We start from the raw sequence: 27,970 nt of genomic DNA on the forward strand, positions 1-27,970 counted from the left end.
AAAGCATTCAACTCATTCAGAGCTCCAAAAGACAGGCCAAAAAGACAGTGAAATCAAAGGATGTGACACCATATCAATAGGTATGAAATTAATTTGAAAAAAGTTACAATAAAAACTGGGTATGGTCATTTCTAAAATCAAGTTAATCAGACATGACAGTTATCAAGAATATAAGAATTCATCTGAAACAGCTAGTTGTAGATGTCTATTCTAAGTAATTATATTTTAAGGTGAATTACGATTCCATAAGCACATAACTTTGTGATAACATGGATAGAAAAATACTTTTAGTCCATTTTTTTAATACTAAGAAAAAATAGAAATACTTTCAATAAACATATTGCAGATAAAATAAGCTTTATGCCCCCCCCCCAAAAAAAAAAGAGAGAAAGACTGAGAAATTCAATTTGCCATGGAGAACTTCAAAAGAAACATTTCTTTTTTTGTCTAACACTAAATTTCTGGGGAATTGTATGAATATACAGACATTACACACACCCAAATTTTAAACAACATAGAACAAATAACTCAACAGACAATTACTGGATTAAATGCTGTATCATCTCCAATGAACATATTTCAAAGTGGTCACCTTGAGAATAGAAAAGACAGGGTTTTTTGGCTGCATCTGCAGCAGGTAGAAGTTCCCAGGCCAGGAGTTCCCTTCATGGCTTAGCAGTTAACAAACCTGATTAGGATCCATGAGGATGCAGGTTTGATCCCTGGCCTCGCTCAGTGGGTTAAAGATCCATGTTGCTGTGAGCTGGGGTGGTAGGTTACAGACTCAGCTCAGATCCCGATTGCTATGGCTGTGGCTGTGGTGTAGGCTGGCAGCCGTAGCTCCGATTGGACCCCTAGCCTGGGAACATTCATATGCCATGGTTGTGGCCCTAAAAAAGCAAAAAAAAAAGAAGTTCCCAAACCATGGATAAAACCCCTGCCACAGCAATGACGCAAGCCACTCAGTGACAACACCAGATCCTTATTTAACCTGCTGCACCACAAGAGAACTCCAGAAAAGAAAGGTTTTAAACTTTTCAATCTTTAATAATTCTGGTAATACCCAAAAATATTGCATATTACAAAGTCTTATGTCCAAATATCTTAAATTTCAGTGACAGAAATTGACTCAATGTTCACACAGGAATAAGTTCCATTCAAAATTTATTGAACTGCAAATTTGTTTAAGCATTCTGCTAGTTAGGTAGAGAATATATCTCAAAAAAATTATCTTGGCAAGTTCTTGGATGTCTTAAGTATATGCCAACATTATTGGACTGTTTAAATTAGAAGCTGAGAATACTAATTACCTGTTAAGGTTTCAACATTAAAAATTTTTAAAAAGCTCATCATATTTGTTAATAAATTAGATTTACACATTTGATAATTCTGAAATAAATAAAACCTGAGCTGTATATACTTTCTATCCCACCCACCTCAGCATATGTACCTTTAATACCATTTTCTTTTAGACCAGTGTATCTCGAACCTTAATAAGCATACATATTCCTTGAGGATCTCATTAAGATGCAATTTCTGATTCAGTAAGTCTGTTGTGGGGCCTGAAGGTCTACCTTTCCAAAAAGCTACAAATGAAGCTGATGCTCTCTGGACCACACTGTGAGCAGCATGGTGATCCAATATATAAAGTAAGGACAATCTCTGGCCTAATGACAGTAGTTTTATAGATGCAATGCTGTTTTATTTTGGAATCAGACCTAAATAAACCAAGAATGATCACAAAAAATAAATCTTGGAAAAAAGGAATATTTTAGTTGAGAACTTAAAGCATACCAAATTGGCAGTATTTCTATTTGTGACACCTTTCATACATTAAATGTAATCAGGACATCAAATTCTGATAACTTTAAAAAATAGTTACTATAGCTTGAGGCTCTCCCAGTTAATTCAAGTTCAGAAAATTCAAGCCAATACACTGTTAAAACCACTATTAAAAATCTTTAATAATAAAGTGTCCATATAAATGACTTATAAACCGACTTTAAGCTATCCCATCTCCCCCTCCTCTTTCAACAAATAAACGCTGCTTTTTCTTCTGTCTTGTAGCTAAACAACGTGTAACACCCAATGCCCCTCCCTTTAAAAATCGAACAAAATTGTCTCCAACCAAAGGACCCAATGCAAAAAGGTTGGCTTCTTTAACACACTCGTAAGTATATGCATCTATTTCCACAGGATTACCCTTACATGTGATCGGCTGGCTTGAGTTATGGCCCAGGTAACACCCTTGCTCCTTCAGAAAAGACAGATTGGGATGAGAACCTATCAACACCACTGCTGCAGAAAGCTTAAATATTTTCTTCAATCCAGAGATGTTTTGAAGAATGCATTTCATGTCCGACTTAAAGGAAAGCACATGGTGCTCAGGAAAACTGGTATAATCAGATAAAAGATTTGAGTCTAAAGAATATGACTGAGTACACATCATATGATAGACTTTATGGTATTCTGGATAAAGCTTTTTTGGAAGCTGTTTGAAAATTAAGCTTGGATCAGTTACTCGTCTGCGAAATACATGAATCACAGGGACATTATTGTTGTAAGCACACAGTACTGCATCAGCTGCAGTAAGCCCAGAACCCACAATTAACACTGGATCCACTTTGCCACGCAACTTTCCTTTGCTTATAGCAGCTCCAAATTCAGGCATTGAGTGAAACACAAAAGGAAAGTCTTCCCCTTCAATTTCCAGGCGGCCAGGGGAATCCAATGTTCCAGTTGCCAGTGCTACATTTTCAGCAAAGAGACAGAAGGGAACATGAGAACCCTCTGCTATTCGCTGATAACCCCTGATTTCCCAGTTTCTCTTGATAAATTTTGACTTCTCTATCTGTAAATGCGGTGTTGAAATATCTCGGTCTTGACCATCATTATCAACTTGATCTCTGTAGAGTCTTGATACAGAGGTAATATAAGTATTCTCTCTGAAATTCTTCTGAAGACCCATGACTTTTACATAGTGCTTATAGTAGCGAGCTATTTCCTCTGGCATAACTCGATCCCCCTTTAGGTTCCTAGAAAAGGGTAAGGAAAAATATTCTCTGAGGATAATACTTTTAGTTTCTATGATTACTACTTTTCCATCTGTATCTTTTTATTCCTCTGGACTAAGCCAACAATTATTCTAACACTCTACAAAGAAAGCTTTTTTTTTTTAAATGTTAATAAATTAGTTCTCATCGTGGCTCAGTGTTTAACGACTCTGACTAGGAACCATGAGGTTGCCAGTTCAATCCCTGGCCTCGCTCAGTGGGTTCAGGATCCAGCGTTTCCATGAGCTGCGGTGTAGTTCGCAGACGTGACTTGGATCCTGTGTTACTGTGGCTGTGGCATAGGCTGGCAGCAACAGCTCCAATTCGACCCCTAGCCCGGGAACCTCCATATGCCAAGGGAGCGGCCCTAGAAAAGGCAAAAAGAAAAAAAAAAGTTAATAAATTAGTTTTAATCAATGGAAAAATACGACTCATGAAGGTAGTAGTTAATCTATCTTTGTTTCTCCAATGCCTTGTGTAAGTATCTGTTCAGATTAACTGCCATTATCAATAAGCTTTTATTTAAAAATAGATTAAAGGACTTCCCATCGTGGAGCAGCAGAAACGAATCTGACTAGGAACCATTTAGTTGTGGGTCTGATCCCTGGCTTTGCTCAGTAGGTTAAGGATCCGGCATTGCTGTGAGCTGTGGTGTAGGTCACAGATGTGGCTCGGATCTGGCGTGGCTGTGGCTCTGGCGTAGGCTGGCATTATGTAGCTCCAATTCGACCCCTAGCCTGGCAACCTCCATATGCTGCAAGTGCGGCCATAAAAGGACAAAAAGACAAAGTAAAAGGGGGGGGGATTAAAATGTGTATATCTGAAAATTAGACTATTTCAGTCTCTATCACAATTAATAATGTAATCTAAACAATTCAGTCTATAGTGATACTATTCAGTTTATATTCTACATAACTATAGACCATATTATTTATATTACAACCAATGAGATATTACAGGTCTAATTGTAATACATATACTTCTTTTTTCTTTTTATGGCTGCACCTGGAGCATATGGAATTCCCAGGCTAAGGGATCGAATTGGAGCTACAGCTATAGGCCTATGCCACGGCCACAGCAATACCAGATCTAAGCCACATCTGTGACCTACACTGTAGCCTGCAGCAATGCCAGATCCTGATCAAGGGACGCGAGTGAGCCTGCATCTTCATGGGCACTATGTCAGGTTCTTAACTCATAAGCCACAACAGGAATCCATATATATATATATATATATATATATATATATATATATATATATACATATTTTTTTTTTTTTGCTTTTTAGGGCCACACCCAAGGCATATGGAAGTTCCCAGGCTAAGGTCGAATCGGAGCTACAGGTGTGGGCCTGCGCCACAGCCCCAGCAACACCGATCTGAGCTGTGTCTGCAACCTCCACCACAGCTTTGTGGCAACGCCAATCTTTAACTCACTGAGCGAGGCCACAGATCGAACCCGCTTCCTGATGGATACTAGTTGGATTCGTTTCCCCTGACCCACAACAGGAACTCCATACTTCTTAAAGATAATATCTAGACATGATTTTTAGTAAGTTGTCTTCCATTTTCCTAATGACCAAAAATAATTCCTATCAGCCTTCTATTGAACAAAATCATCTTTAAGTAGAGAACATTTCTGTTTTCCTACTCATAAAGAGATCTATAAATATAATCTGCTCTTTATGAAAAAGAAATCACATTTATACATCTTTTATTTTCCACTTGAACTTTAAAGAAATGGAAAAAAAAAAAAAAAAAGGAGTTCCCGTCGTGGCGCAGTGGTTAACGAATCCGACTAGGAACCATGAGGTTGCGGGTTCGGCCCCTGCCCTTGCTCAGTGGGTTAACGATCCGGCGTTGCTGTGAGCTGTGGTGTAGGTTGCAGATGCGGCTCGGATCCCGCGTTGCTGTGGCTCTGGCGTAGGCCGGTGGCTACAGCTCCAATCCGACCCCTAGCCTGGGAACCTCCATATGCCGCCGGAGCGGCCCAAGAAATAGCAAAAAGACAAAAAAAAAAAAAAAGGAATGGGCATTAACATCCTTAAACACTACCCCAATTAGAGGTAAGTAGTAGCAAAAAAAACACCAAATCATTTCACATGATTCATTGTAACTTCTAATTGGAAGAAGTTCATAAAAGTTTTCCTTCTTAAAGTTTAATGACTATAATAATTAAGGTCAGGGGGTTAAGGATCCGGCATTGCTGTGAGCTGTGGTGTAGGTCAAAGATGCAGCTTGGATCCCAAGTTGCTGAGGCTGTAGCACAGGCCAGAGGCTACAGCTCCTATTTGACCCCTAGAGCCTGGGAACCTCCATATGCTGTGGGTGTGGCCCTAAAAAGACCAAAAAAAAAACAAACAAAAAAGACTATAAATGCATTAACTCAATTTTCCAGAAACCCTAAGTAATAGTTACTATTATTATCATCTCTGTTTTCAAACTAGGGAACAGAAAGCTAGTTTAAGTTATTTGATCAGGGTCACAACATTAGAAGTTATAGAGTCAGGATTCAAACACTGCCAAACCCTAGAAGTCTAAGAGTCTTTTTTTTTCCTTGTTGGGGTACACCTGCGGCGTATGGAAGTTCCTGGGCTAGGGGTTGAATCAGAGCTGCAGCTGCCAGCCTATGCCACATCCACAGCAACACCATATCCAAGCTGCATCTGTGACCTATGCCAGCAGCTTGCAGCAACATGAGACCCTTAACCCACCGAGAGATTGAACCTACATCCTCACGTATACTTAGTTGGGTTCTTAACCTGCTGAACCACAATGGGAACTCCCTAAGAATCTTTTCTTAATATTATGCAAGGACAGGAACTAAAGCTACTATTTTTCACTTTGAGATGTATTTTCACATATTACTTAAATATACAATATGCTCGATTTAGAAGGATGAACACTTCTGGTACATAAATCACAAGGCTTTCCACATCATAAAGGGAATATGTTGAGCAATTTCACTTTCTTACCTATGAGCAATCAAGAACTTGTACAATTTCCCTGATCTGCAACTTTACATTTCAAACTCATATAACATTCCTTTAAAAAAAAAAAAAAAAGGTATTTGAAAGGTTTAACCTCAATTACCCCTGCCGGTCTAAATTTACTCTCCTTAAATCTTCTCAAATTAAGGATAATTACATTAACAGGATTTCTATCTAGCAGGAAGTCAAGCATTCAAACTTTACAGCCCTGTGGTAACAAAGGTTAAGTAACTTCCTGCTTTACTTTTTCTGTGAGTAGTCAAATTGGAGTAGATTCTCTGTATTAGTAATTCCTAGCTAATTTAATATTTACTATCTTTGAGTGTGATAGGGCTTTTCATACTTCTTTTTTTTTAATTTTGGGTTCTTTCTTCCAAATAAATACAATGTAAACTTGTACTTCTTTCAACTTGAGATTTTCATATTTTCTATTCTCATATTCTTATTAAATATTTACCTTTACAGCCAAGTAGCCCATCACATCAGATTCTATTTTATTCCATCATAAATTATATATTATTCATTATATATATTCTTCTACTCTGCAAAGTCAAATACTCTAGGTACAAAGTGTACATGAGATATACATACATGAAGTTATTTATATACTTTTATATATATATATATATATCCATTCATAAAAACAAGTAAATAAGTATGGAAAAGATATATGAGTGGATAAGAAAGTAACAGAGTGGTTTAGCAGGAGAGGAGGATAAAACTATGATTAATAATCTATAGACAAGCCCTCTATTTATTTAGTTTTATAATATCTCTAAATAGAAACTAGCTCAAAACCACTGATGCAAAGAGATTATGTTTGAAAGACACATACATCAAGATTATTCATCTTGACAAGAACATAAATATTTTGAGATTTGCTGACAAACTCTTTCCCATTATAAGCTATGGAGTTGGCGTTCCCGTCGTGGCGCAGTGGTTAACGAATCCGACTAGGAACCATGAGGTTGCGGGTTTGGTCCCTGCCCTTGCTCAGTGGGTTAACGATCCGGCGTTGCCGTGAGCTGTGGTGTAGGTTGCAGACGTGGCTCGGATCCCGCATTGCTGTGGCTCTGGTGTAGGCCGGTGGCTACAGCTCCGATTTGACCCCTAGCCTGGGAACCTCCATATGCCGCCAGAGCGGCCCAAGAAATAGCAAAAAGACAAAAAAAAAAAAAAAAAAAACTATGGAGTTCCCGTCATGGCTCAGTGGTTGGTGAAATCTGACTAGGAACCATGAGGTTGTGGGTTCAATCCCTGGCCTCACTCAGTGGGTTAAGGATCTGGCCCTGCCATGAGCTGTGGTGTAGTCACAGAGTGACTGTGGCTGTGGAGTAGGCTTGCGGCTACAGCTCCGATTAGACGCCTAGCCTGGGAACCTCCATATGCCACAGGTGCGGCCCTAGAAAAGACAAAAAGACAAAAAAACAAACAAACAAAAAAACCAAACTTTAAGTTTGATCTTTACCTTCGTTTGGTAGACACCCAATCTTTAAATTTAAGTCCAGGTAGCTCCATCCAGTTTCCAAAGCTGATTGTCAACATGGAGCCTTCCATATTCTATTTGAATACAAAATGTACAGTCAAAAAACAAATTTGATGAGTAACATAAGTTTTTTTCTTTTTTTAAACCAAATCCATCTCATTTACTATAATTAAGTCTGGATAAGAGAGTTAAAACTCCTAAATTACCTCTAGAAGTATATTCCAATTAACTTTCAAATACTTTTGACACTTGATAGTATCTATATTACTTCTTTCATAAATCAGATTTATAATATTATTCAATGCCTACACAATGTTAATAGCTTTGACCTATAACCAAATAATTAGAAGTAAGACTTTCATCTTAGGAGTTCCCGTCGTGGCGTTTTTTTTTTTTTTTTTTTTTTTTGCTTTTCAGGGCTGCACCTGCGGCACATGGACATTCCCAGTCTAGGGGGTCTAATCGGAACTACAGCTGCTGGCCTACACCACAGCCACAGCAATGCCAGATCCAAGCTGCGTCTGCAATTTATACCACAGCTCATGGTAAGGCCGGATCCTTTAACCCACTGAGCAAGGCCAGGGATTGAACCTGCAACCTCATGGTTCCTAGTCAGAGTCGTTAAACACTGAGCCACGATGGGAACTCCAGAAGGGAAAAAGTTTTATTAATTTTAAATGTCTTTCCATTGTAATATTATGAGATTTGTTTTTAATGGGCAGCAAAATAGCTCCCCTGCCCTCCATCAATTATGATTGTGAAGTCTAAGCTGGTCTGAATACAACAGGCATCTCTTTCTAAGACTACAGAAATAAGCAGTGGTTGCCTAATTAAGAACAGGCTCACTGCTGAGGCTAATGCTGCCTTTAAAGAAGTGAGCCCTTCGAGCTTGTCCTACTTCTATTTTGCTCAGTACAAAGAAAAGCCTTGGGCCCAAAGCACCTTCCTCAGTGACCTCAGTCATCTCTTTCAACCAACTCTTTTAGGCAACTGCTTATTTATTTGAATCTTCTTGCCCTGTTTCCATACATCCTGACATTGGGAATAGGATTTACTATTACTATTAGCTAACATTCACAGAGCACTTACTATGTGCTTGGGCTTATAAAGTGTATTTGTGACAGAACAGGATCACCACAGGAAGAGAATGCAAGTTTCCACTGCTTTGAGGCAGGCTGGGCCTGACATTAGGATCAAAACCAAGTTTTAGATATATTTCAGCCTTACCACTGATTCAAATATGTTTTTAGTAATCAAGGCTTACCTACACTTTAACTTTCTTTTATATAAATGGAAGAAATAAAGTAACACAGAGATCAATTATTGCTGGTACATTTTTCTAGCAGAAAATATTCAAGTACAATAAAAACCTCAGGAATTGAGAGAAGGTAGTCTAAAAACTTTTTTAAAAGTATTATGGCTTTTTAAAAATAGCCAGTTTTATTAAGAGTGCTGCTCATTAATAGAGCAAATATAAACATGTAAGCTACCCATTACCATAAACATAATTTAGATTTGAAAAGAGTTAATGGGAATTTCCACTGTGGCTCAGTGGTAACGAATCCAACTAGCAACCATGAGGACGTGGGTTCAATACCTGGCCTCAATCAGTGGGTTCAGAATCTGGAGTTGCCATGAGCTGTAGTGTAGGTTGCAGATGCGGCTCGGATCTGGCTGTGGGATAGGCCGGCAGCTACAGCTCTGATTTGACCCCTACCCTGGGAATTTCCATACACTTCAGGTGTGGCCCTAAAAAGACAAAATTAGAATAAAATTAAAAAAAAAGAGTCAATGATATATTTAATATAGAAAGTCCCAAAATACTCTGAAATAGTCATTTGATAATTTAAATGTAAACAACTTTAAGCCGTAACATTGCAATAATGTAGGAATATCCAACTGAGGTGTCTACTGAAGATTTGATGTGTAATGTTAAAATTCCCATGAAGTTTGTATTTCATAACATGGCAAAAATTATTTAACCTTTATTTGTACAACAAATGAGCACTCCTACACATTAGACACTGTTACTAACTGCTAAGGACACAGGAGTGAATAATTATTAGCTGTCCCTAATGAAATATATTGGATCTTTAAGTTATCAGCTCTCTGGTTTAACCTCTGCTATAGACTGAAGTGTACTGCCTCTCAGATCCACATGCTGATACCCTAACCCTTAATGTGATGGGATCTGGAGATAAGGCCTATGGAAGGTAATTAGGGTGGATGAGGTCATGACAGTGATACTCTCATAACAAGGTAAGTGGCTTTATAAGAAAAAGAGAATTCCCACTCTCTGCCACATGAGGACATGCAAGAAAGCAGCTGTTTGTAAGCCAGAAAAAGAGCCCTCACCACAAACTGAACTAGCTGGAATCTTGATCTTGGATTTCTCAGTCTTCAAATTGTGAATCTGTTGTTTAAGCCACTCAGTCTACTGTATTTTGTTTTAGCAGCCCAAGCAGATTAATAACATTTCTTTCTTTCATATTTTTCATTTAAAATCTTGAAATATAGGATTTCCCATCGTGGCGCAGTGGTTACCGAATCCGACTAGGAAACAGCTCCAATTCGACCCCTAGCCTGGGAACCTCCATATGCTGTGGGAGTGGCCCTAGAAAAGGCAAAAAGACAAAAAAAAAAAAAAGATCTTGAAATATACTGGATATTGGTACGAAATACTGTGATATTTTATAAACTCTAAAATGAAGAAATGGGAGTTCCCGTCGTGGCTCAGTGGAAACGAATCTGACTAGGATCTATGAGGACGCAGGTTTGATCCCTTGCCTCACTCAGTGGGTTAAGGATCCTGAATTGCCTTGAGCTGTGGTGTAGGTCGCAGATGAGGCTCAGATCTGGCATTGCTGTGGCTATGGTGTAGGCCAGAGGCTACAGCTCCGACTGGACCCCTAGCCTGGGAACCTCCATATGCTGTAAGTGTGGCCTAAAAAGACAATAAATAAATGAATTAACAATTTTTTACTATGCAAAACATTCTTGATATATTTTCTGTGTAATGCTTAGAGAAATTCGAAGACTCAGTAATCAAATTGCTTAATTTCTATGAATAATTAACTCATATTTAATGGAATACATAAAAGTTCTCAGACAAAAATGTGGTAATCATCATATGTAACATCATATCATAATGTTTAAGAATCAAAATGGTCTTTGGAGTTCCCCTGTCACTGCCGTGGTACATGTTTGATCTCTGGCCCAGGAATTTCCACATGCTATAAGCATGGCCAAAAAAAAAAGAATCAGAATGGTCTTATCAAGATGACAAGTATAATAACTCACATTCACTAAAATGCTAAGGAAAGTATACTCACGTGCCAAGCTCCACCAGGTGGACCTTTACCAAGAACTAAGTGAGGAATATAATGATGTTGTTCTAATTTCCAATGCAAAACAGATGGATAATCATATCCAAAGTCAGCATCTGGATGAAGAAGTGTGTCAAAAAGTACTGCAACTGGATTGGATGATCGGCCCTCAAGGCCCTCAGACAAATACTCTAAGTCCTGAATGAATTTTTTAAAAAAGAAAGAAAAAAGGCAGATAAAATCTGGATTAAACAAACAAAAAACCTCCTTGTTAACATAGTAATAGTGAAGATCACTTCCCTAATCTAGCATTTCACAGATGGTGTGCTAAAAAACTGATTTTCCTTGAGAATTTAGTAAGATTCTCTGCTCAAATAAATATGGGAAAAAGTTGAGTTTCAACAAAGCTAATTAGACCATTTTACTACAAACATAAATATGCCTTTACTGTGCTAGTATGCCTTATTATGTCTACCAAAATACCCTAATGATAAAAAGCAGCATTTACCAAATTTATTTTATGTTTTTCTTTTTTTTTTTTTTTTGCTTTTAGGGCCTCATGTGTGGCATACGGAAGTTCCCAGGCCAGCCTAAACCACAGCCACAGCAACTTGAGATCTGAGCTGTGTTTGTGACCTACACCATAACTCATGGCAGTGCCAGATCCACAACCCACTGAGTGAGGCCAGGGATTGAACCTGAATCCTCATGGATCCTAGTCGAGTTCATTACTGCTGAGCCACAACAGGAACGCCCCAAACTTATTTGATTATAGAGCACCTATTAAACTCCATCAGGAAATAATTTGGGAAATTCTGCTCTAATTAACTCAAGAAAATAAACAGAAGTAACTCAACAGAATATATTTACAAATCTAAAATAACACAATGCTTATATAGCAGAAAACTAACACTGTTTAAACTTGTTCTCAGGTATAAAAAAAATTTTAAAGAATTGACATGTGAAAAGTAATACCTGATCAACAATGGAAAGATGTCTTGCTTCTTCTAATTTACTATGTAAGATTGTATTTGGATGTATTGCTTCTGATGATAAATATGGTCTGTAGCCTGACAGCATATAAGAAAGGCAGATTCCTGAGGGTCCATTTCCTATTTTTAAAAAGGTAGAGAGGAGTGTTATCATGAATTGTAATATTAATGTTCCTTGGCTTTTCTATTTCACAGATGGCTTTTCTCCTTCACCAATTCTTCCTTCTCCAATCTCTTAAAATCAAGTATTTACAAGAGAAGACTTCTGTCTTCTCTCCTGTATTCTTTTGGAAGTCTCACCTCCTTAAAGCGTCAATCCTCTATGCTACTAAACCTCAAAATTAGATTTCTAGGCTGATCTTTTACTCAAAAAATACATCCATTTCTATACGCCACTTCTTCACTCCACCTGACTGAACTACTAATAACTTAATTACAACGTGTTAAAAAGCAAATTCATTGTTCTTCCATTTTGGTGCCTTCTCCTTTAAGACTTATTCCTTCTCAAAGTATGATATATACTAGCGAAATCATTGGTTAATCAGGTTCTGGTTCTAAACCTATTTTGTCACCTATATTCAATGAGCTGTCTTTGCTATTCTCATCCATAAGCCAAAAATCTCCTCTTTTTCAAGATTCACTTACTCCAATATCATTTCACATTCTACATACAAATAAGTTTTGGTAACACAGTCCTCATTATATTACCCACTCTATACAAAAGCACTTCATTTCTTGTTTCTGAATACCCAGTGTTCCCCATGTTCTGATCTCAACCATCTTTCAAGTCTCACTTCCTAATAATTGCCTTCCTATATTTCTCAATTCCTTACCTAAAACAAAACTGGTTTTTTTTTTTTTTTTTTTTGAACACTCTTTAACTACTTTGGTTTCTGTAGTTTCTTCAGTTTGGGTTGCCACTTCTCTATTATGATCACCTACCAAAAATTTAATCCACCTGGGACAACTGCTGGCCATCAGGAAAAACAGCCTGTTTCCCCTTGCCTAATATCTTGCCTCATAAAAAATAAGCTCAAAGATATTAATATGTGAAGTTCGCTGATGGTCTAGTGGTTAAGACTCAGTGCTATCACTTCTGTGGCCCAGATTAAATCCCTGGTCTGGAAACTGAGATTAAGCTGCTGCATCCCACAGCCAAAAATGTAAACATGAAAAGTAAAACCAAAAGAATATTAGAAAAGAGGGTAATATTTCTACTTATTAAGCTGGAATAAGAAGCCTTTAAGTATGACACAAAACCCAAAAGACAGGACAATAAACCATTCAACTTCATAATTTTTCTTTTAAATGGCAAATACTAGAAGTTAAAATCTCAGGCAAAAGGAGTTCCCACTGTAGCTCAGCAGAAATTAACCTGACTAGTATCCATAAATATGAGTTTGATCCCTGGCCTTGCTCGATAGGTTAAGGATCCAGCATTGTGTGAGCTGTGGTGTAGGTCACAGACGTGGTTTGGATCCTGTGGTGCTGTGGCACAGGCCAGCAGCTATAGCTCTGACTCAACCCCTAGCCTGAAAACTTCCAGATGCTGCACCTGTGCCCCACCCCCAAAAAAGGCAACGAACTACTTTCCTTGAATCAAAAAGAAAAAGACAAAAGAAGAAAAATCACAATACAAACATACAGAAAAAGCATTTGACAAAATCCAACACCTATTCATGTACAAATACTTAACAAATGAGAGGAACTTCTTCAATGTGATAAAGTGTATCTACAAAAATCCTACAGTTAACATCATACTTAATGGTGAGAAATTAGGTTTTTTTCCCCTATAAGATCAAGACAAGGATGTCTCTTCTCACCATTCCTATTCAAAACGCATTATAATGGAAAATCCTAGCTAAGGGATTAAGACCAGGAAAGGAAATAAAATGTATACAGATTGTGAAGAATAAACTTTGTTTGTAAATGCCATGATTATCTAATGTAGAAAATCCAAAAGAACTGACCAAAAAACTCCTGGACTAACAAGTAAGTATAGCAAAGTTGCATGATATAAGGTTAATATACAAGTCAACTGCTTTCCTATATACCAGCAATATACAAGTGGAATTTGAAATTAAATATACAATACCACTTAGATTTGTGGAAAAAAAGAGATACTTGGTATAAATCTAACAAAATACATCTAAATAAGGAAAACAACAAAATTCTGAAGAAAGAAATCAAAAAATTATCTAAATGATGGAAATATACCATGTTCATGGACAGAATGACTCAATATTGTTAAGATGTCAGTTCCTCCCAACTTGATCTACAGATCTGATGTAATCAAAATAAAAATCTGGGAGTTCCCATCGTGGAGCAGCAGAGTTGAATCTGACTAGGAACCATGAGGTTGCAGGTTTGATCCCTGGCCTTGCTCAGTGGGTTAAGGATCCGGCATTGCTGTGAGCTGTGGTGTAGGTCGAAGACACAGCTCAGATCTGGTGTTGCTGTGGCTGTGGTGTCGGCTGGCGGCTATAGCTACAATTCAACCCCTAGCCTGGGAACCTCCATATGCCGTGGGTGTGGCCCTCAAAAAGACAAAAAACAAAAAACAAAAATAAATAAATAAATAAATAAATAAAAATCCCAGTAAGTCACTTTATGGATACTGGCAAATTGATTCTAAAGTTTAAATGGAAGTTCTCCTGTGGCACAGTGGGTTAAGGACCTGGCGTTGTCACTTGCTGTGGCTGTGGTTATTGCTGGGGCAGCAGGTTCCATCCCTTGCCCAGGAACTTCCACATTCCATGGACAGAGCTGGAGGGGGAAAAAAAGTCTGAACAGCAAGATGAAAGACCCAGAATTGCCAGTATCCACACTAAGAACAAAGTCACGACTGATACCATTCAACTTTAGTCTTACTATAAAACTACTGTCAACAAGACAGTGTGGAAATGATGAAAGAATATACAAATCAATGGAACAGAATTATGTTGAGAGCCAAGAGCTAGATCCTCACAAATACTATACATATATATATATATATATATATATATATTTATTATTATTATTATTTTGCTTTTTAGGGCTGCACTTGCGGCATATGGAGGTTCCCAGGCTGGGGGCTGAATCGGAGCTTCAGCCTCCGGCCTACACCAGAGCCACAGCAACGCCAGATCCAAGCCACATCTTTGACCTACACCACAGCTCATGGCAACATCAGATCCTTAACTGACTGAGTGAGGTCAGGGATCAAACCCGCAACCTCATGGTTGGTAGTTGGATTCGTTTCTGCTGAGCCAGGACAGAAACTCCCACAGTCAACTTATTTTTGACAAAAAAGTAATGGCAATGCAATGGAGAAAGGATAATCTTTTCAACAATTAGTACTAGAACTGGGTATCAACATGCAAAAAATATGAACCTAGACACTAACCTTGTATCTTTACAAAAATTAACAAAAACCACATCATAGATCTAAAATTTCTGCTCTAGGAGTTCCCTTTGTGGCTCAGTGGTTATTGAACCTGACTAAGATCCATGAGGATGTAGGTTCAATCCCCGGCCTCACTCAGTGGAAGGATCCGGCATTGCTGTGAGCTGTGGTGTACATTGCAGACATGGCTCAGATACTGCATTGCTGCAGTTGTGGCACAGGCTGGCAGCTGTAGCTCGGATTCAACCCCTAGCCTGAGAACCTCCACATGCTGCAGGTGCGGCCCTAAAAAGCAAATAAATAAATAAAAATAAAATTTCTCCTTTGCAAAAGACATTTTTTTTTTGTCTTTTTAGGGCCACACTCACAGCATATGGAGGTTCCCAGGCTAGGGGTCCAATTGGAGCTGTTGCTGCCGGCCTACGCCAGAGCCACAGCAACACAGGATCTGAGCCACGTCTGTGACCTACACCACAACTCACAGCAACACGGGATCCTTAACCCACTGAGCGAGGCCAGGGATCAAACCCACAACCTCATGGTTCTGTGTTGGATTCGTTTTCACTGCACCATGACAGGAACTCCAAAAGACATTGTTTTAAGAGAATGAAAAGACAAATTAAAGACTAGAGAAAATATCTGCAAAACATGTATGTGATAAAGTGCTTGTTTCTAACATATACAAAGAACTCCTAAATCTCAACCATAGGAAAATCACCAACATAATCAATAAAAAAAAAAAAGTAGGCAAAAGCTCTGTACCTCAAGGTATATTATGTGAAAAAATTCACAACACTCTTTATCATTATAGAACTGCAAATGAAAACAATGATACCACTACACACCTATCAGAATGGCTAAAATCCAAAGCACATACAATATCAAATGCTTCCAAGAAGGTGGAGCAATAGGAACTCTCATTCATATCTCTTAGGAATGCAAAATGACACAGGCACTTTATAGACAATTTGATAGTTTCTTAAAGGCTGAACATAGTCTTAGCATATGATCCAGCAATCATACTACTACACAAGTTGAAAACTTAATGCCCATGTAAAAATTTGCACATGAATATTTATATCAACTTCACTGTCAAACACTGGAAGCAGCCAAGATAAGCTTTAATAAGTGAATGGATAAACTGAAACATCCATACAATGCAATAAGAGTCAGAGATAAATGAAAGAGCTATCAAGCCATGAGAAGACAGAGAAAAGGATCTTAAATGCATATTGCTAAGTCAAAGAAACAAATCTGAAAAGGCTACAACACTGATACCCCATATATGACATTCTGGAAAAGGCAAAACCACAGAGACAATAAAAGTGGCTAGTTCCTGCCATGGCTCAGTGGTTAACGAATCCGACTAGGAACCATGAGGTTGCAGGTTTGATCCCTGGCCTTGCTCATTGGGTTAAGGATCCGGCGTTGCCGTGAGCTGTGGTGTAGGTCGCACATGAGGCTTGGATCTGGCGTTGCTGTGGCTCTGGCATAGGCCAGTGGCTACGGCTCCGATTAGACCCCTAGCTTGGGAACCTCCTTATGCCGCGGGTGTGGCCCTAGAAAAAAGACAAAAAAAAAAGTGGTTATCAAGCGGTTGGTAGGTGAGAGAAAGGATGAACAGGTAGAACACAGGTTTTTAGGGCAGTGAAACTATTCTACACATTATAATAAATGACATTATACATTCAGCAAAACCCATAGAACTGTACAACCTAAAGAGTGAAGCCTAATGTAAACTATACATTTTGTTAATAATAATGTATAGGAGTTCCCATCATGGAGCAGCGGAAATGAATCCAACAAGGAACCATGAGGTTTCAGCTTTGATCCCTGGCCTCACTCAGTGGGTTAAGGATCTGGCATTGCCGTGGGCTGTGGTGTAGGTTGCAGATGCAGCTCAGATTCCACGTTGCTGTGGGTCTGGCATAGGCCAGAGGCTGCAGCTCCGATTTGACCCCTAGCCTGGGAACCTCCATATGCCGCTCTTGGGGGCGGCCCAAGAGATAGCAGAAAGACAAAAAAAAAAAAAGAATACAAACTAGAAGTTCATAGAGAAATATATAAATATATGCAGGCAGAATGTACCCCAACTCCCATAGATTTCCCTATCCAAACCCCAAGAACCTGAGCACACTACCTTACAGAGAAAATTTACTTTCTACTTGCAGAGAAAATCACTTTAGATACGATTAAATTAAGAACCTCGAAGTGGGGAGAGTATGCTGGATCAACCAGGTAGGCCTCTTCTAATCATGTAAGTCCTTAAAAACAGATACCCTTTCCCATCTGTGGTGAGGAGGAACCTTAACTAAGAAATGTTAAAAGAGGAGTTCCCACCGTGGCTCAGCAGAAAAGAATGCGATTAGTATCCCTCAGGACACAGGTTTGATTCCTAGCCTCACTCGGTGAGTTAAGGATCTGGCATTGCTATGAGCTATGGTGCAGGTTGCATGTGAGGCTTGGATCCCGGGTTGCTACGGCTGTGGTGTAGGCTAGCGGCTGCAGCTCTAATTCAACCCCTAGCCTGGAGGAACTTCCATCTGCTGCTGGTATGGCTTTAAAAAGACCAAACAACAACAACAACAACAAAAAGATGGGGTTTTTCTTTTTTTTTTTTGACTTTTTGCTATTTCTTGGGCCACTCTCGCAGCATATAGAGGTTCCCAGGCTAGGGGTCGAATCGGAGCTGTAGCCACCGGCCTACGCCAGAGCCACAGCAACGCGGGATCCGAGCCGAGTCTGCAACCTACACCACAGCTCATGGCAACACCAGATCCTTAACCCACTGAGCAAGGGCAGGGACCGAACCTGCAACCTCATGGTTCCTAGTCGGATTCGTTAACCACTGCGCCATGACGGGAACTCCCTTCTTTTTTTTTTTTTTTTTTTTTTTTTTTAAACAAAAAGATGTTAAAAGAAGAACAACACTGGGAGTTCCCATCGTGGCACAGTGGTTAACGAACCCGACTAGGAACCATGAGGTTGCAGGTTCGGTCCCTGCCCTTGCTCAGTGGGTTAACGATCCGGCGTTGCCGTGAGCTGTGGTGTAGGTTGCAGACGCGGCTCGGATCCCGCGTTGCTGTGGCTCTGGCGTAGGCCGGTGGCTACAGCTCCGATTGGACCCCTAGCCTGGGAACCTCCATATGCCGCGGGTGCGGCCCAAGAAATAACAAAAAAAAACAAAAAACAAAACAAAACAGAACAACACTGCTAGCTTTGAAGGTGCAGAAGAGTTCCAGAAGTCGAGGAATGCTGGCTACCAGAAATTGGAAAAGCAAGGAAACATTCTACCCTAGAGCCTCCAAAAGGAATGCAGCCCTGCTGATACCTTGATTCTAGCCCAGTGAGACCAGTGTTAGACTTCTGTCCTACAGAACATTTAGGTGATATTTATGTTGTTAAAGCCACCAGGTTTGTGGTAATTGTTTATGACAGGAACATTAAACCAATTACATATATTAAGGAAATTACCTCTTATTGATGCTCAGCTGATGGTGCTACTGCCAGCAATAATGGCCCTATATGAGGTTAAGCTACTCATTGGCTAGCTGAAGCAAAATAGGAACGGATTATGTTGGGAGACATGAGATAGGTACAGGTGAAGGTAGTTTTTCCTTTCCTGACCCTCTGATAGCCCAACTGGAATAAGGAGACAGGGTTCCTTTACTTACTGCAAGGCATCCAATATAGAAAACCAGGGTTGGTGATAAGTGGAAAATGGAACATGAGGTTTCGTCTCTAAGATATCCTGGATGAGAACTACTGCAAAAATTCTATCAGCTCCCCTAGAGGGTAATCTACTATAGAACTATCCTGCTTTCCTTCTTTCCTTTCTTCCTTTACTGCATTTCCTATGGGGAGATGCCAACGTGCCAGAAAGAAGACAGAACTTCTTCCTTTCCTTTCCATTAACTTTGAAACAGGCTATCCAAGAAACTAAGGAAGTTGTATGCCACCAAGGCACATTAGGTCCTGTAATTCCTTCCTTTGCCTTGGTTTCACACTGTAGCACTTGTCCAACTTCATGAGTTCGAATATTAGACTCAAGATATACATGACAGGTAATTAAATACATGCAATAAAACAAAAACATAGTTTTATAATTCTAGAGTAATTAGGTTTTATGAATAACTTAATTTTTAATATCTTATATGCCTATCTACTGAGGTGGTACAAAGGATATATAAAAGTAATGCATGGTTAAACTATTATAAACATAACTATAGGGTATTATAATGTTCATTACTGTTCAATGACTACTAACTTGCACAAGTTACTCAAGCTCTGAGTTTCCCTGTCTGTCCATGCCCTATAACATTGGAGGGCTAAAGGGTTGTAAGGCATAATCAAGCAAGGCACATAGAATGCTCTGTATAGGGCTCTAATAACATTGGTTACTATCATTATCATGACACTACCATATAATAAATACAACTGATAGACCGTATTTTAAAATAAGAGTATTACCATCCCTTTAATGAAAAAATGGTGCATGCTAACACAGAATTTAATATGATAAACAAATTACTCTCTCCAAAGATTTGGTTATTGACTTTAAAATATCAAACAACCTGGGAGTTCCCATTGTGGCACAGTGGTTAACGAATCTAACTAGGAACAATGAGGTTGCAGGCTCGATCCCTGGCCTCACTCGGTGGGTTAAGGATCCGGTGTTGCCATGAGCTGTGGTGTAGGTTGCAGATGTGGCTCGGATCCCGTGTTGCTGGAGCTCTGGGGTAGGCTGGTGGCTACAGCTCCGATTAGAACCCCTAGCCTGGGAACCTCCATATGCAGTAGGAGTAGCCCTAGAAAAGGCAAAAAGACAAAAAAAAAACAAAAAAAAACCAAAAAAACCCCACCTAAACATACTTTTCAGTACAATCCTAAGAACCTGTGCTATGTAACTATACATTTATAATAGTAAGGATTATTAAATGTAATTTTAAGATATAAAATGCAGTAACTTACCTATTACTACCACAGGCAAAGTCACTGATGAATCTTCAAGTAAAGAAGTTTCTTCAACTAATGGCATAGCTTTAACTTTTCGCCCCAGATTATCACCAAAATATTGCACTAAGGAATTAAAAATCTCTCCTTCGGTTTCAGTGTCACTATAGTTTCTTTTAAAAGAAAAACATGGAACAAAACAAAGCAAGTGATATATAGTCAATACAGCCTTTATGAAAATGTTTCTTAAAAAAAAAATCTGTCTCTATTCAGATTTTATTTAGGACATAAAATACTCAATAGTTCCATAAAAGGAGAAAAGGAAATGCTTCTGATTAATGCTTTCAAATTAGTAGCTTAGCTACATGTCAACATATACCACTTTATCAGAAATCCTAAACACAAACATTCCTCAGTATCCAAGGTTAACTGGTTCCAGAACCACCCCTTCTCCCGAATAACAAAAACTATGGATGCTCAAGTCTCTTACATAAAATGCATATAACTTACCTATATCCTCCCATATAGTTTAAATCATCTCTAGATTATGTACAACATCTAATACAATGTAAATGCTATGTAAATAGCTGTAAACACTGTAAATGCTATGTACTTAGTTGCCTGCATGCAAGTTTTGCTTTTTGGAACTTTCTGGAAATTCTTTTCCCCAAATATTTTCCATTTGCAGCTGGTTAAATGTCAGAATCTGCAGATATGGAGGTCCAACTGTAGCTGATAATGCCTCTTTAGTGGCTTGAAGGCAAGTCTTAAACGTTATTTTTAATGACCAAAAACACAGCATTGTATTGGGGATTTTTATGATCCTCTGAGATACAGGACTGGAAAGTTTCTCTTTCACTTTTTTCTCATTAAAAGGTGAGTGCACAAGAGGCAATATATTTGGAACACAACAGTCATGCACAGCATTTTAAGAAAGTTACTAAACATCAATTACAAATTGTACATTTTGGTAATAGAAAAGTTTGTACATCTTATTCTCAAAGAGATACTGAAAAATGGAAAGATCTTAATGTTGATTTCCAATCTACTTTCTTTCCCAATTGCCTTCCTAGAAACAAGTTTTGGCATTCTGACATGCTCATGCAATAAATGGAGTGTCCTCTGAATACAAAGTTCTGCATTATATTAGAGATTACTTTAGAATACAGAATTCCTGAGTTAGTTTTCATCTTAATGTAGTCAGAACCAGTCCAATGTCTGAAAATATTAAACTAATTACTAACTAGTAGGTGACTGTGCTTATTACCATTCCCAAAATAATAAACATGGGGATGGATCAGTTACTTCACAGGACTCACTGATCCAAAAGGATGACAAATGGAATTAATTAGGCAGAGACCAAAATTTTGGCTTCCCTATAACCTTCCAAGTTCCCAAATTATCTGGGATAAACTGACAAGTTTCCTATCCCCAATAATAGGACCCCTTAATGATACATGGCCCATTTTTGCTAGAATAGATACCCTTTAGATACAGCTACTAAGGAAAGCATATCTGGCCCTGGAAAGTGTCCTATGCTCAATCCATCCCTTTCAGATCATTCCAACTACCACCACTGATCAGATCCAGATGTACCAGCTGTCATGCCTTCTGCTTAACAACTGAACTCAAGGTGAGCACTTGGGCCTGTCCCTGATAGTTCTCCTAAGTGTGTGCCAAGGACAGGTTCCCCAGCTTCCTTTGGATGCTTTTGTTTAAAGCCCTTTCAGGTAGCCAGGCCTCATCAATACTGTGGTTGTTGTAAAAGCCACAGTTCTTTTTCAAGAGATGCGCACCTCATAGTCAGTCTCCTTCTGACATCCCTACCTCGAACTCTGTTGCTTCCATGTATATATATATGTAACTTCTGATATAATTAATAAAAATGATCATCACTCTAAGAATCTGGTAATTAAAAAGATATCTCCTTGGAATTCCCTGGTGGCTTAGTAGGTTAAGGATCCAGCGTTGTCACTGCTGTGGTGCTGGGGTGCGGGTTCAATCCCTGGTCCAGGAATTTCTGCATGCCACAGGGACAGCCAAAAAAAAAAAAAAGATATCTCCTTCTTCAAACTTTAACAAATGTTTCACACTAATAAAAGAGAGATATGCTGGGGGTTAGCATTAACTTGAGACTATATAAATATTAAAGTAGATATGTGAATATTATCTGATATCCTGTATACTCCGAAAGGAAACGATAATCATCTCAATGACTGAATGAATGTATTTTAGCAGTTACTACTATATTTGATTTTATAAGCAAAACTCAGTAGTTGAAAATGCTTTGGCCAGTTTAAGCCTGCAAATAAATATAGTAAAATAAATACTTAATATTTAAATTTCTTAATAACAAACAAACCATGGCTAGAAGTGTTGGCTTAAACTCCAAATCACTTTTAAAGGTACAATAGATTTCATTTTTTGTACAACTTTTAAGAGGCATTTAATATTCTAAGTCAAGATGCCTCAAACAATTTTTTTTTTTTTTGGCAGACCTCAGAACTTTAATATGGCTATCAACTCCATAAACTATTGATCTTATAAGGAACTTTCATTACCATTGGACTTGGTCTTCTCAAATAATTGGTTCATACTTAAGAAAACACTTAAGAGGTTAAGACAATTGAAAATAAAATGCTGGAGTTCCCATCGTGGCTCAGTGGTTAATGAATCCAACAATGAACCATGAGGTTGCGGGTTCGATCCCTGGCCTTGCTCAGTGGGTTAAGGATCCAGCATTGCCGTGAGCTGTGGTATAGGTTGCAGATGTGGCTCGGATCCTGCGTTGCTGTGGCTCTGGCGTAGGCCGGGGGCTACAGCTCCGATTCGACCCCCAGCCTGGGAACCTGCATATGCTTCAGGAGCAGCCCAAGAAACGGCAAAAAGACAAAAAAAAAATTGAATAACAAAAATACTTTTCTCACATCTAACAATACTACTGTAAATGACCATTCAAACTAAAATGAAATGTGGGAGTTCCACGTGGCTTAGCGGTAACAAACCCGCTTAGTATCCATGAGGACAAGGGTTCAATCCCTGGCCTTGCAAAGTAGGTTAAGGATCCAGCATTGCTGTTGCGGTACAGGATGCAGAGGAGGCTCAGATCTGGTGTTGCTGTGGCTGTGGCATAGCCCTGCAGCTGTAGCTCCGATTTAACCTCTAAGCCTGGGAACTTCCATATGCTGTGAGTGGGGCCCTAAAAAACCAAAAACAAAACAAAAACCTAAAGCAAAACGCATTATTCCCTAAGTTTTGTCTTTGGAAGCATGATCCCAGATTGTTACCAAATTGATACTACCATAAGAAAAAATGTTTCTATAGTCACAAATGAAGTCAGTCACACACTTCATCTTTCAAAACAGGCAGTATGGGAGTTTTCCCTTTGAAAGTTAGTAAACAGTTCTCTCACAACACTTATCTTTTCAGGTATTAGACAAGATTCAAAATGTAGACATTGTCACAACTGGTTTAAAATGTGTGTTCCTGGAGTTTCCGTCGTGGCGCAGTGGTTAACGAATCTGACTAGGAACCATGAGGTTGCGGGTTCGGTCCCTGCCCTTGCTCAGTGGGTTAACGATCCAGCGTTGCCGTGAGCTGTAGTGTAGGTTGCAGACGTGGCTCGGATCCCGCGTTGCTGTGGCTCTGGCATAGGCCAGTGGCTACAGCTCCGATTCGACCCCTAGCCTGGGAACCTCCATATGCCGAGGGAGCGGCCCAAGAAATAGCAACAACAACAACAACAACAACAAAAAGACAAAAGACAAAAAAAAAGTGTGTTCCTAATGAAAATGCTCAAAAAGTAGTATTAGTTAAGTATAAATCTTCTCCTAGAAAATGTTTCAAATATTAAATACATGTTTCTTTTTAAAATTTAAGGTAGAGCTGTTTTTACAATGGAAATATGATTTATCAATCACAATTTTCATCCTTTGACTAGCAGGCTTGTTTTCCTTTATCCCTCAAAATCAAAATATAGCAAATACCTTGTTTTCATCCCCTCCTCCAAATTTCTGTATGAAGAAGTTAAGCATATGGTATTTACTACTTAGGGGTAATTTAATAGATATGAATCCCAAGCTGTGTCCTTAGGATTCAACTGTTCCAAAAGGGGTCAAAAGGCTTTTGGACAATATTTTCCAAAAGGCATTATTTTTTCAGGGGCTTCAGTTTAACAAGTTTTCACTAGAGGAACTTGTTTTAAGTTCTCCAAAGTGCATCTGAGACTCTCAAATCACTGTCAAATAAGTAACAAATAAATGTGCCTAGAAATTAAAATCCAACAGTTCTATTACATAAAACGAATTTTAACATCCAGAATTTAGAGACTCCTACGATGTTGCAAGACATGTTTTTGTAATATTTTCTTAGCCTCTTTGCTGAAAACTCCATCTTGTCCTTCCTTACTTTGTCCCCTCTTCCTGCTTGAGAAACAGTCTCGGTGATAGTAAATGACTTAAGCTTAAAAACAAAGACCTAAACACATGGGTTATTCACAGGGTCAGCTGAATGAGGACATACTATATTGGTCTAGGCATGCCAGACCTGTGCAGATTGGCACGCCATTTGCACAAGCATGATATGTCCTCTAAAGAATAAGAGAAAGAGGAACCTCATGGCCAAGTGGTTTAGGAGTAGTCGTAGGCAGAATATGCATTAGCAAAGAGAAGCAAGGTGCAAACCTAGGCACACAGGGCTGCACCTGTGTGCAGGCATGCCCTTTGTGGAAGCACAGTGAGGATTCTCTGAAATGCTATGCATAGATAGCTAACTCAAATGCTAATGATTCTTAAATGCCTAAAGTTTAGAGCAAAAGTTTAACCATCTACCAGCTAAGTGACTTTTAAAATAATAAAAGAACTTATAAAATAATTTTAAAAACCTATATCCTGCACCTACAACCCCCTTTTCACTTGATGTAATCCTCAAGAGCACAATAAAAGCAGTGTGGTTTCTTGAGGCAGGGCTCTTGGTCCCTGAGACCTTGAGTCCCCTGGTTCCCACCTTTACTTAAGATAAATGTCTCTGTGTCTTGTTTTATGTTAGCTTTTTTTTCTCAAGTTCCACAGCACCCTTTCTTCAGCCCCATCCTGCTGAGCTGGTTTCGGCACTGAAAAAGCGCAAGCCTGAATTGCTTCTCTATTACAACAGGAATTGCGAGTCTTCTTTGTCCTATGCCTTACATCCCCTTTTGCAATTTGGTGAAGCCTCTGGACCTCTTCTTTGAATAATATTATTAAATCCATAATAGGATTTACAAGGAAACTAAAAAGTAGTCTTGGAATGTTTTTATGTACTTTATTGTATTAAATAAGTTCAGGAGTTCCCATAGTGGCTCAGTGGAAACCAATCTGACTAGGATCCATTAAGGGGGCAGGTTACATACCTGGCCTCCATCAGTGGGTTAGGGATCCTGCATTGCCTTAAACTGTGGTGCAAGTCACATGCACTGCTAGGATGTGGGGTTGCTGTGGTTGCCGGCGGCTACAGGTCTGATTCAGCCCCTAGCCTGGGGACCTCCATATGCCCCTGGTGCGGAAAACCAAGTTCAATGATGTAAAATAATTACTATAATCTTGAAGAAATAAGCAAACAGTATTTCTAGGTATCTGTCAACAATAATATAATATGAAAATACTTGTGATTTCTATTGATGACAAAGTCACAAATACTACTGTGGTTTACTGCTTATATTCACAACTGAAGAAAACAGACTTTGGTAAAAGTTGAGTGAAAATTCCTGGTCCCTTTCTTTACATCCAAGTTCAGGGGTCATCTAAAGTCTACATTTGCACCGCGATTTAAGAAATCTTGATCAGAATTTCATATTTCACAAAAGAAATTTTGTATATCACTATTCTAGCATTCATTTATAGAAAGCAAGGCACTTTACTAAAGTCTTCACTAAGCTTAACGTTTCTTCACCACAGGGTTAAAACCCGTTTTAAGTTTTTGTCGAATTTCTCTCCGTAACTGAATGGTAGTGCTGGCCAACTGTGCTGGATCTAGTACATCCACTTTTATTTCAAAATATATATCCTAAAACATTCCCCATAATGTTAGTCTAGACGCACCATATTTCTCAAATTTCTACAATATATATTATTTACAATGACTAACACTTTAAGTCAGAACCTATTTGTAATTAGACCATCACATTTTAAACATGGTTCCCTGCCTTCCCTTCAAACCAGTAACTTATCAGACTTTTTTTTTTTTTAAGGAAAAAAAAATGTTTAAGGTGTGTGCGGGGGTCTAGAGGGACCTTCACAACACTACACACAAACTTTGCAGTACTTAGAAGTCTCATTCGCAGTAATCGACTCGACCCAGGCCTAGCCGGTCCCGCAGTCCCATGACTGGCGCGGTTCGGTAAAAGGGAGATGTTAACAGAAGCGACTGCCCCGGAGTGAGGGAAACCTCGACTAGGCGGGAACCGGGAGGAAGCAGCGGACGAGGCAGGGGGCTTCTGCGGTCCAGACGCTCGCCTTCCACCCTCGACCCATCTCCGACTCCAGACAGGCGCGGCCTCTGCCCATTTCGGCCCAGGCCCTGCCGCCGGACCTCGCAGCACTCCACCCTCCGCCTGCTCCCCTTCGTTCCCCGGCGGAGAAGTCACCTGAAATGACCGGCCAGAGAGCAGCGGCAACACCACACGGGCATGGAGCGCGGCGCACGGGGCGCCGGAGCGCGACCACCACAGCCACTGCCGCTTATCTCGGAGGGGTGACCCGTCGGGGACGCCCGCCCGGTCGCGGAGTCCGCGGGGTTCCCGCGCCCCGCGCCAGGCCGTGGCCGCGGCTGCCCGGAAGCTGCGATCCGGCAGCCGGCCGGGCCCCGGGGCGCCTAAATACGCCTCAACAGAGAGGCTTCCGCTCCTCGCCTGCGGGGAGCGACACACCAGCGGCGAAGATCTCAGGGTGCCGCGATGGGGGCGGAACTGGGCGGGGCGGGGACGCTGCGACGGCTGTGGCGGAGGCGCGCGGGCTCCTCCTCGCAGGTGCGGAGGCGGCGGCGGGCGAGGCCTGGGACTGGTGGAGCCGCGGCCTCCTCGCGGCCTGGCCTGACCAAGCGGCTGCTGAGAGGCCCGCGGGGGCCGAGATCCGCCCGTCCACCCGACCGCGGCGTTTGCGGTGACTGGCGGCTTCGGCCTGAGCTCTTCGGCCCCTATTGCGTGTTCCCGAACTGGTGGCGTGGGCGGTTAGCTAGGCTGGGAGGATGCTCGGGGCTAGGTGACAAGGGGAAGAGGAACAGCTGCTAATCGTAGTAGCTGGACGGTGCAGGGGAAAAACCTTGTCTGCTGCACTGCGTCTGCCAACCCGAGCGCGCAAGCCAGAGTCTCCGTAGTCCTTTCGTTCGGGCGTTTCGCCGAAGACGCCCGGGAAAGACCGAGATACCCGCCCCAAGAAACTCACTTTAGCGGCTTTGCTCGTGCTGGCCGGAGCGCATACGCCCGGAGTTACCCCGCGCTTTTCACTCTTGAGCCTGCGTCACAATCGAATGGGGGAACCCAGTAAACCACGAGTGCACCCCACCCCAGAGGTTCTGATAGGGGAAGCCTGGTTTACCGACTAAGGTCCCTCTTCTTTAAGTGGCATCCCTGGTTAAAAAACCCGGGTGCTAGCCCCGCCCAGAATTCACCGAGGGCGGGGGAAGGCAGGAACGTATTTTTTAAAAATTCCTCCAGGTGATTGTAATGCAAGGAAAATTAGAAATGTATGGAATGAAGAGTTTCCCTGTTCGGTGTTTTCAAGAAATAAAGGCGGGGAAAACCTAGAAGTGATCG

General features: G+C 40.2%; 1 protein-coding gene across 3 annotated transcripts; it reads right to left on the reverse strand.

Annotated features, from left to right (window-relative positions):
- Window positions 1–1,022: 1,022 nt before the first annotated feature.
- On the reverse strand, window positions 1,023–27,749 carry OSGIN2 (oxidative stress induced growth inhibitor family member 2). 3 transcript variants are annotated; one of them, XM_047783642.1, is made up of 6 exons: window positions 27,600–27,749; window positions 20,203–20,357; window positions 11,830–11,966; window positions 10,861–11,052; window positions 7,511–7,602; window positions 1,023–3,035 (listed from the first exon to the last, which is right to left on the reverse strand). In XM_047783642.1, the coding sequence occupies exons 2-6, from the start codon at window positions 20,267–20,269 to the stop codon at window positions 2,003–2,005; spliced, it is 1,521 nt and encodes a 506-aa protein (XP_047639598.1). In that variant the 5' UTR covers window positions 20,270–20,357; window positions 27,600–27,749; the 3' UTR covers window positions 1,023–2,002. The 3 variants fall into 3 exon arrangements, with proteins under 3 accessions (XP_047639598.1, XP_047639597.1, XP_047639599.1); XM_047783641.1 differs by lacking the exon at window positions 27,600–27,749 and adding an exon at window positions 26,804–26,969; XM_047783643.1 differs by lacking the exons at window positions 10,861–11,052; window positions 27,600–27,749 and adding an exon at window positions 26,804–26,970.
- Between the last annotated feature and the right edge of the window lie 221 nt (window positions 27,750–27,970).

The sequence above is a fragment of the Phacochoerus africanus genome, chromosome 6, assembly GCF_016906955.1.
Source record: "Phacochoerus africanus isolate WHEZ1 chromosome 6, ROS_Pafr_v1, whole genome shotgun sequence".
NCBI lineage: Eukaryota > Metazoa > Chordata > Mammalia > Artiodactyla > Suidae > Phacochoerus > Phacochoerus africanus.

Bases quoted from the DNA above. Each gene is read 5' to 3' on its own strand.
- OSGIN2 (XM_047783641.1), bottom strand. From the start codon at position 26,847: ATGCCCGTGTGGTGTTGCCGCTGCTCTCTGGCCGGTCATTTCAG. The intron at 20,358-26,803 runs GTGACTTCTCCG...TTCTTTTAAAAG, and splicing joins TCTCTGGCCGGTCATTTCAG to AAACTATAGTGACACTGAAA. The intron at 7,603-10,860 runs GTGAGTATACTT...GTATTCAAATAG, and splicing joins CACCTGGTGGAGCTTGGCAC to AATATGGAAGGCTCCATGTT.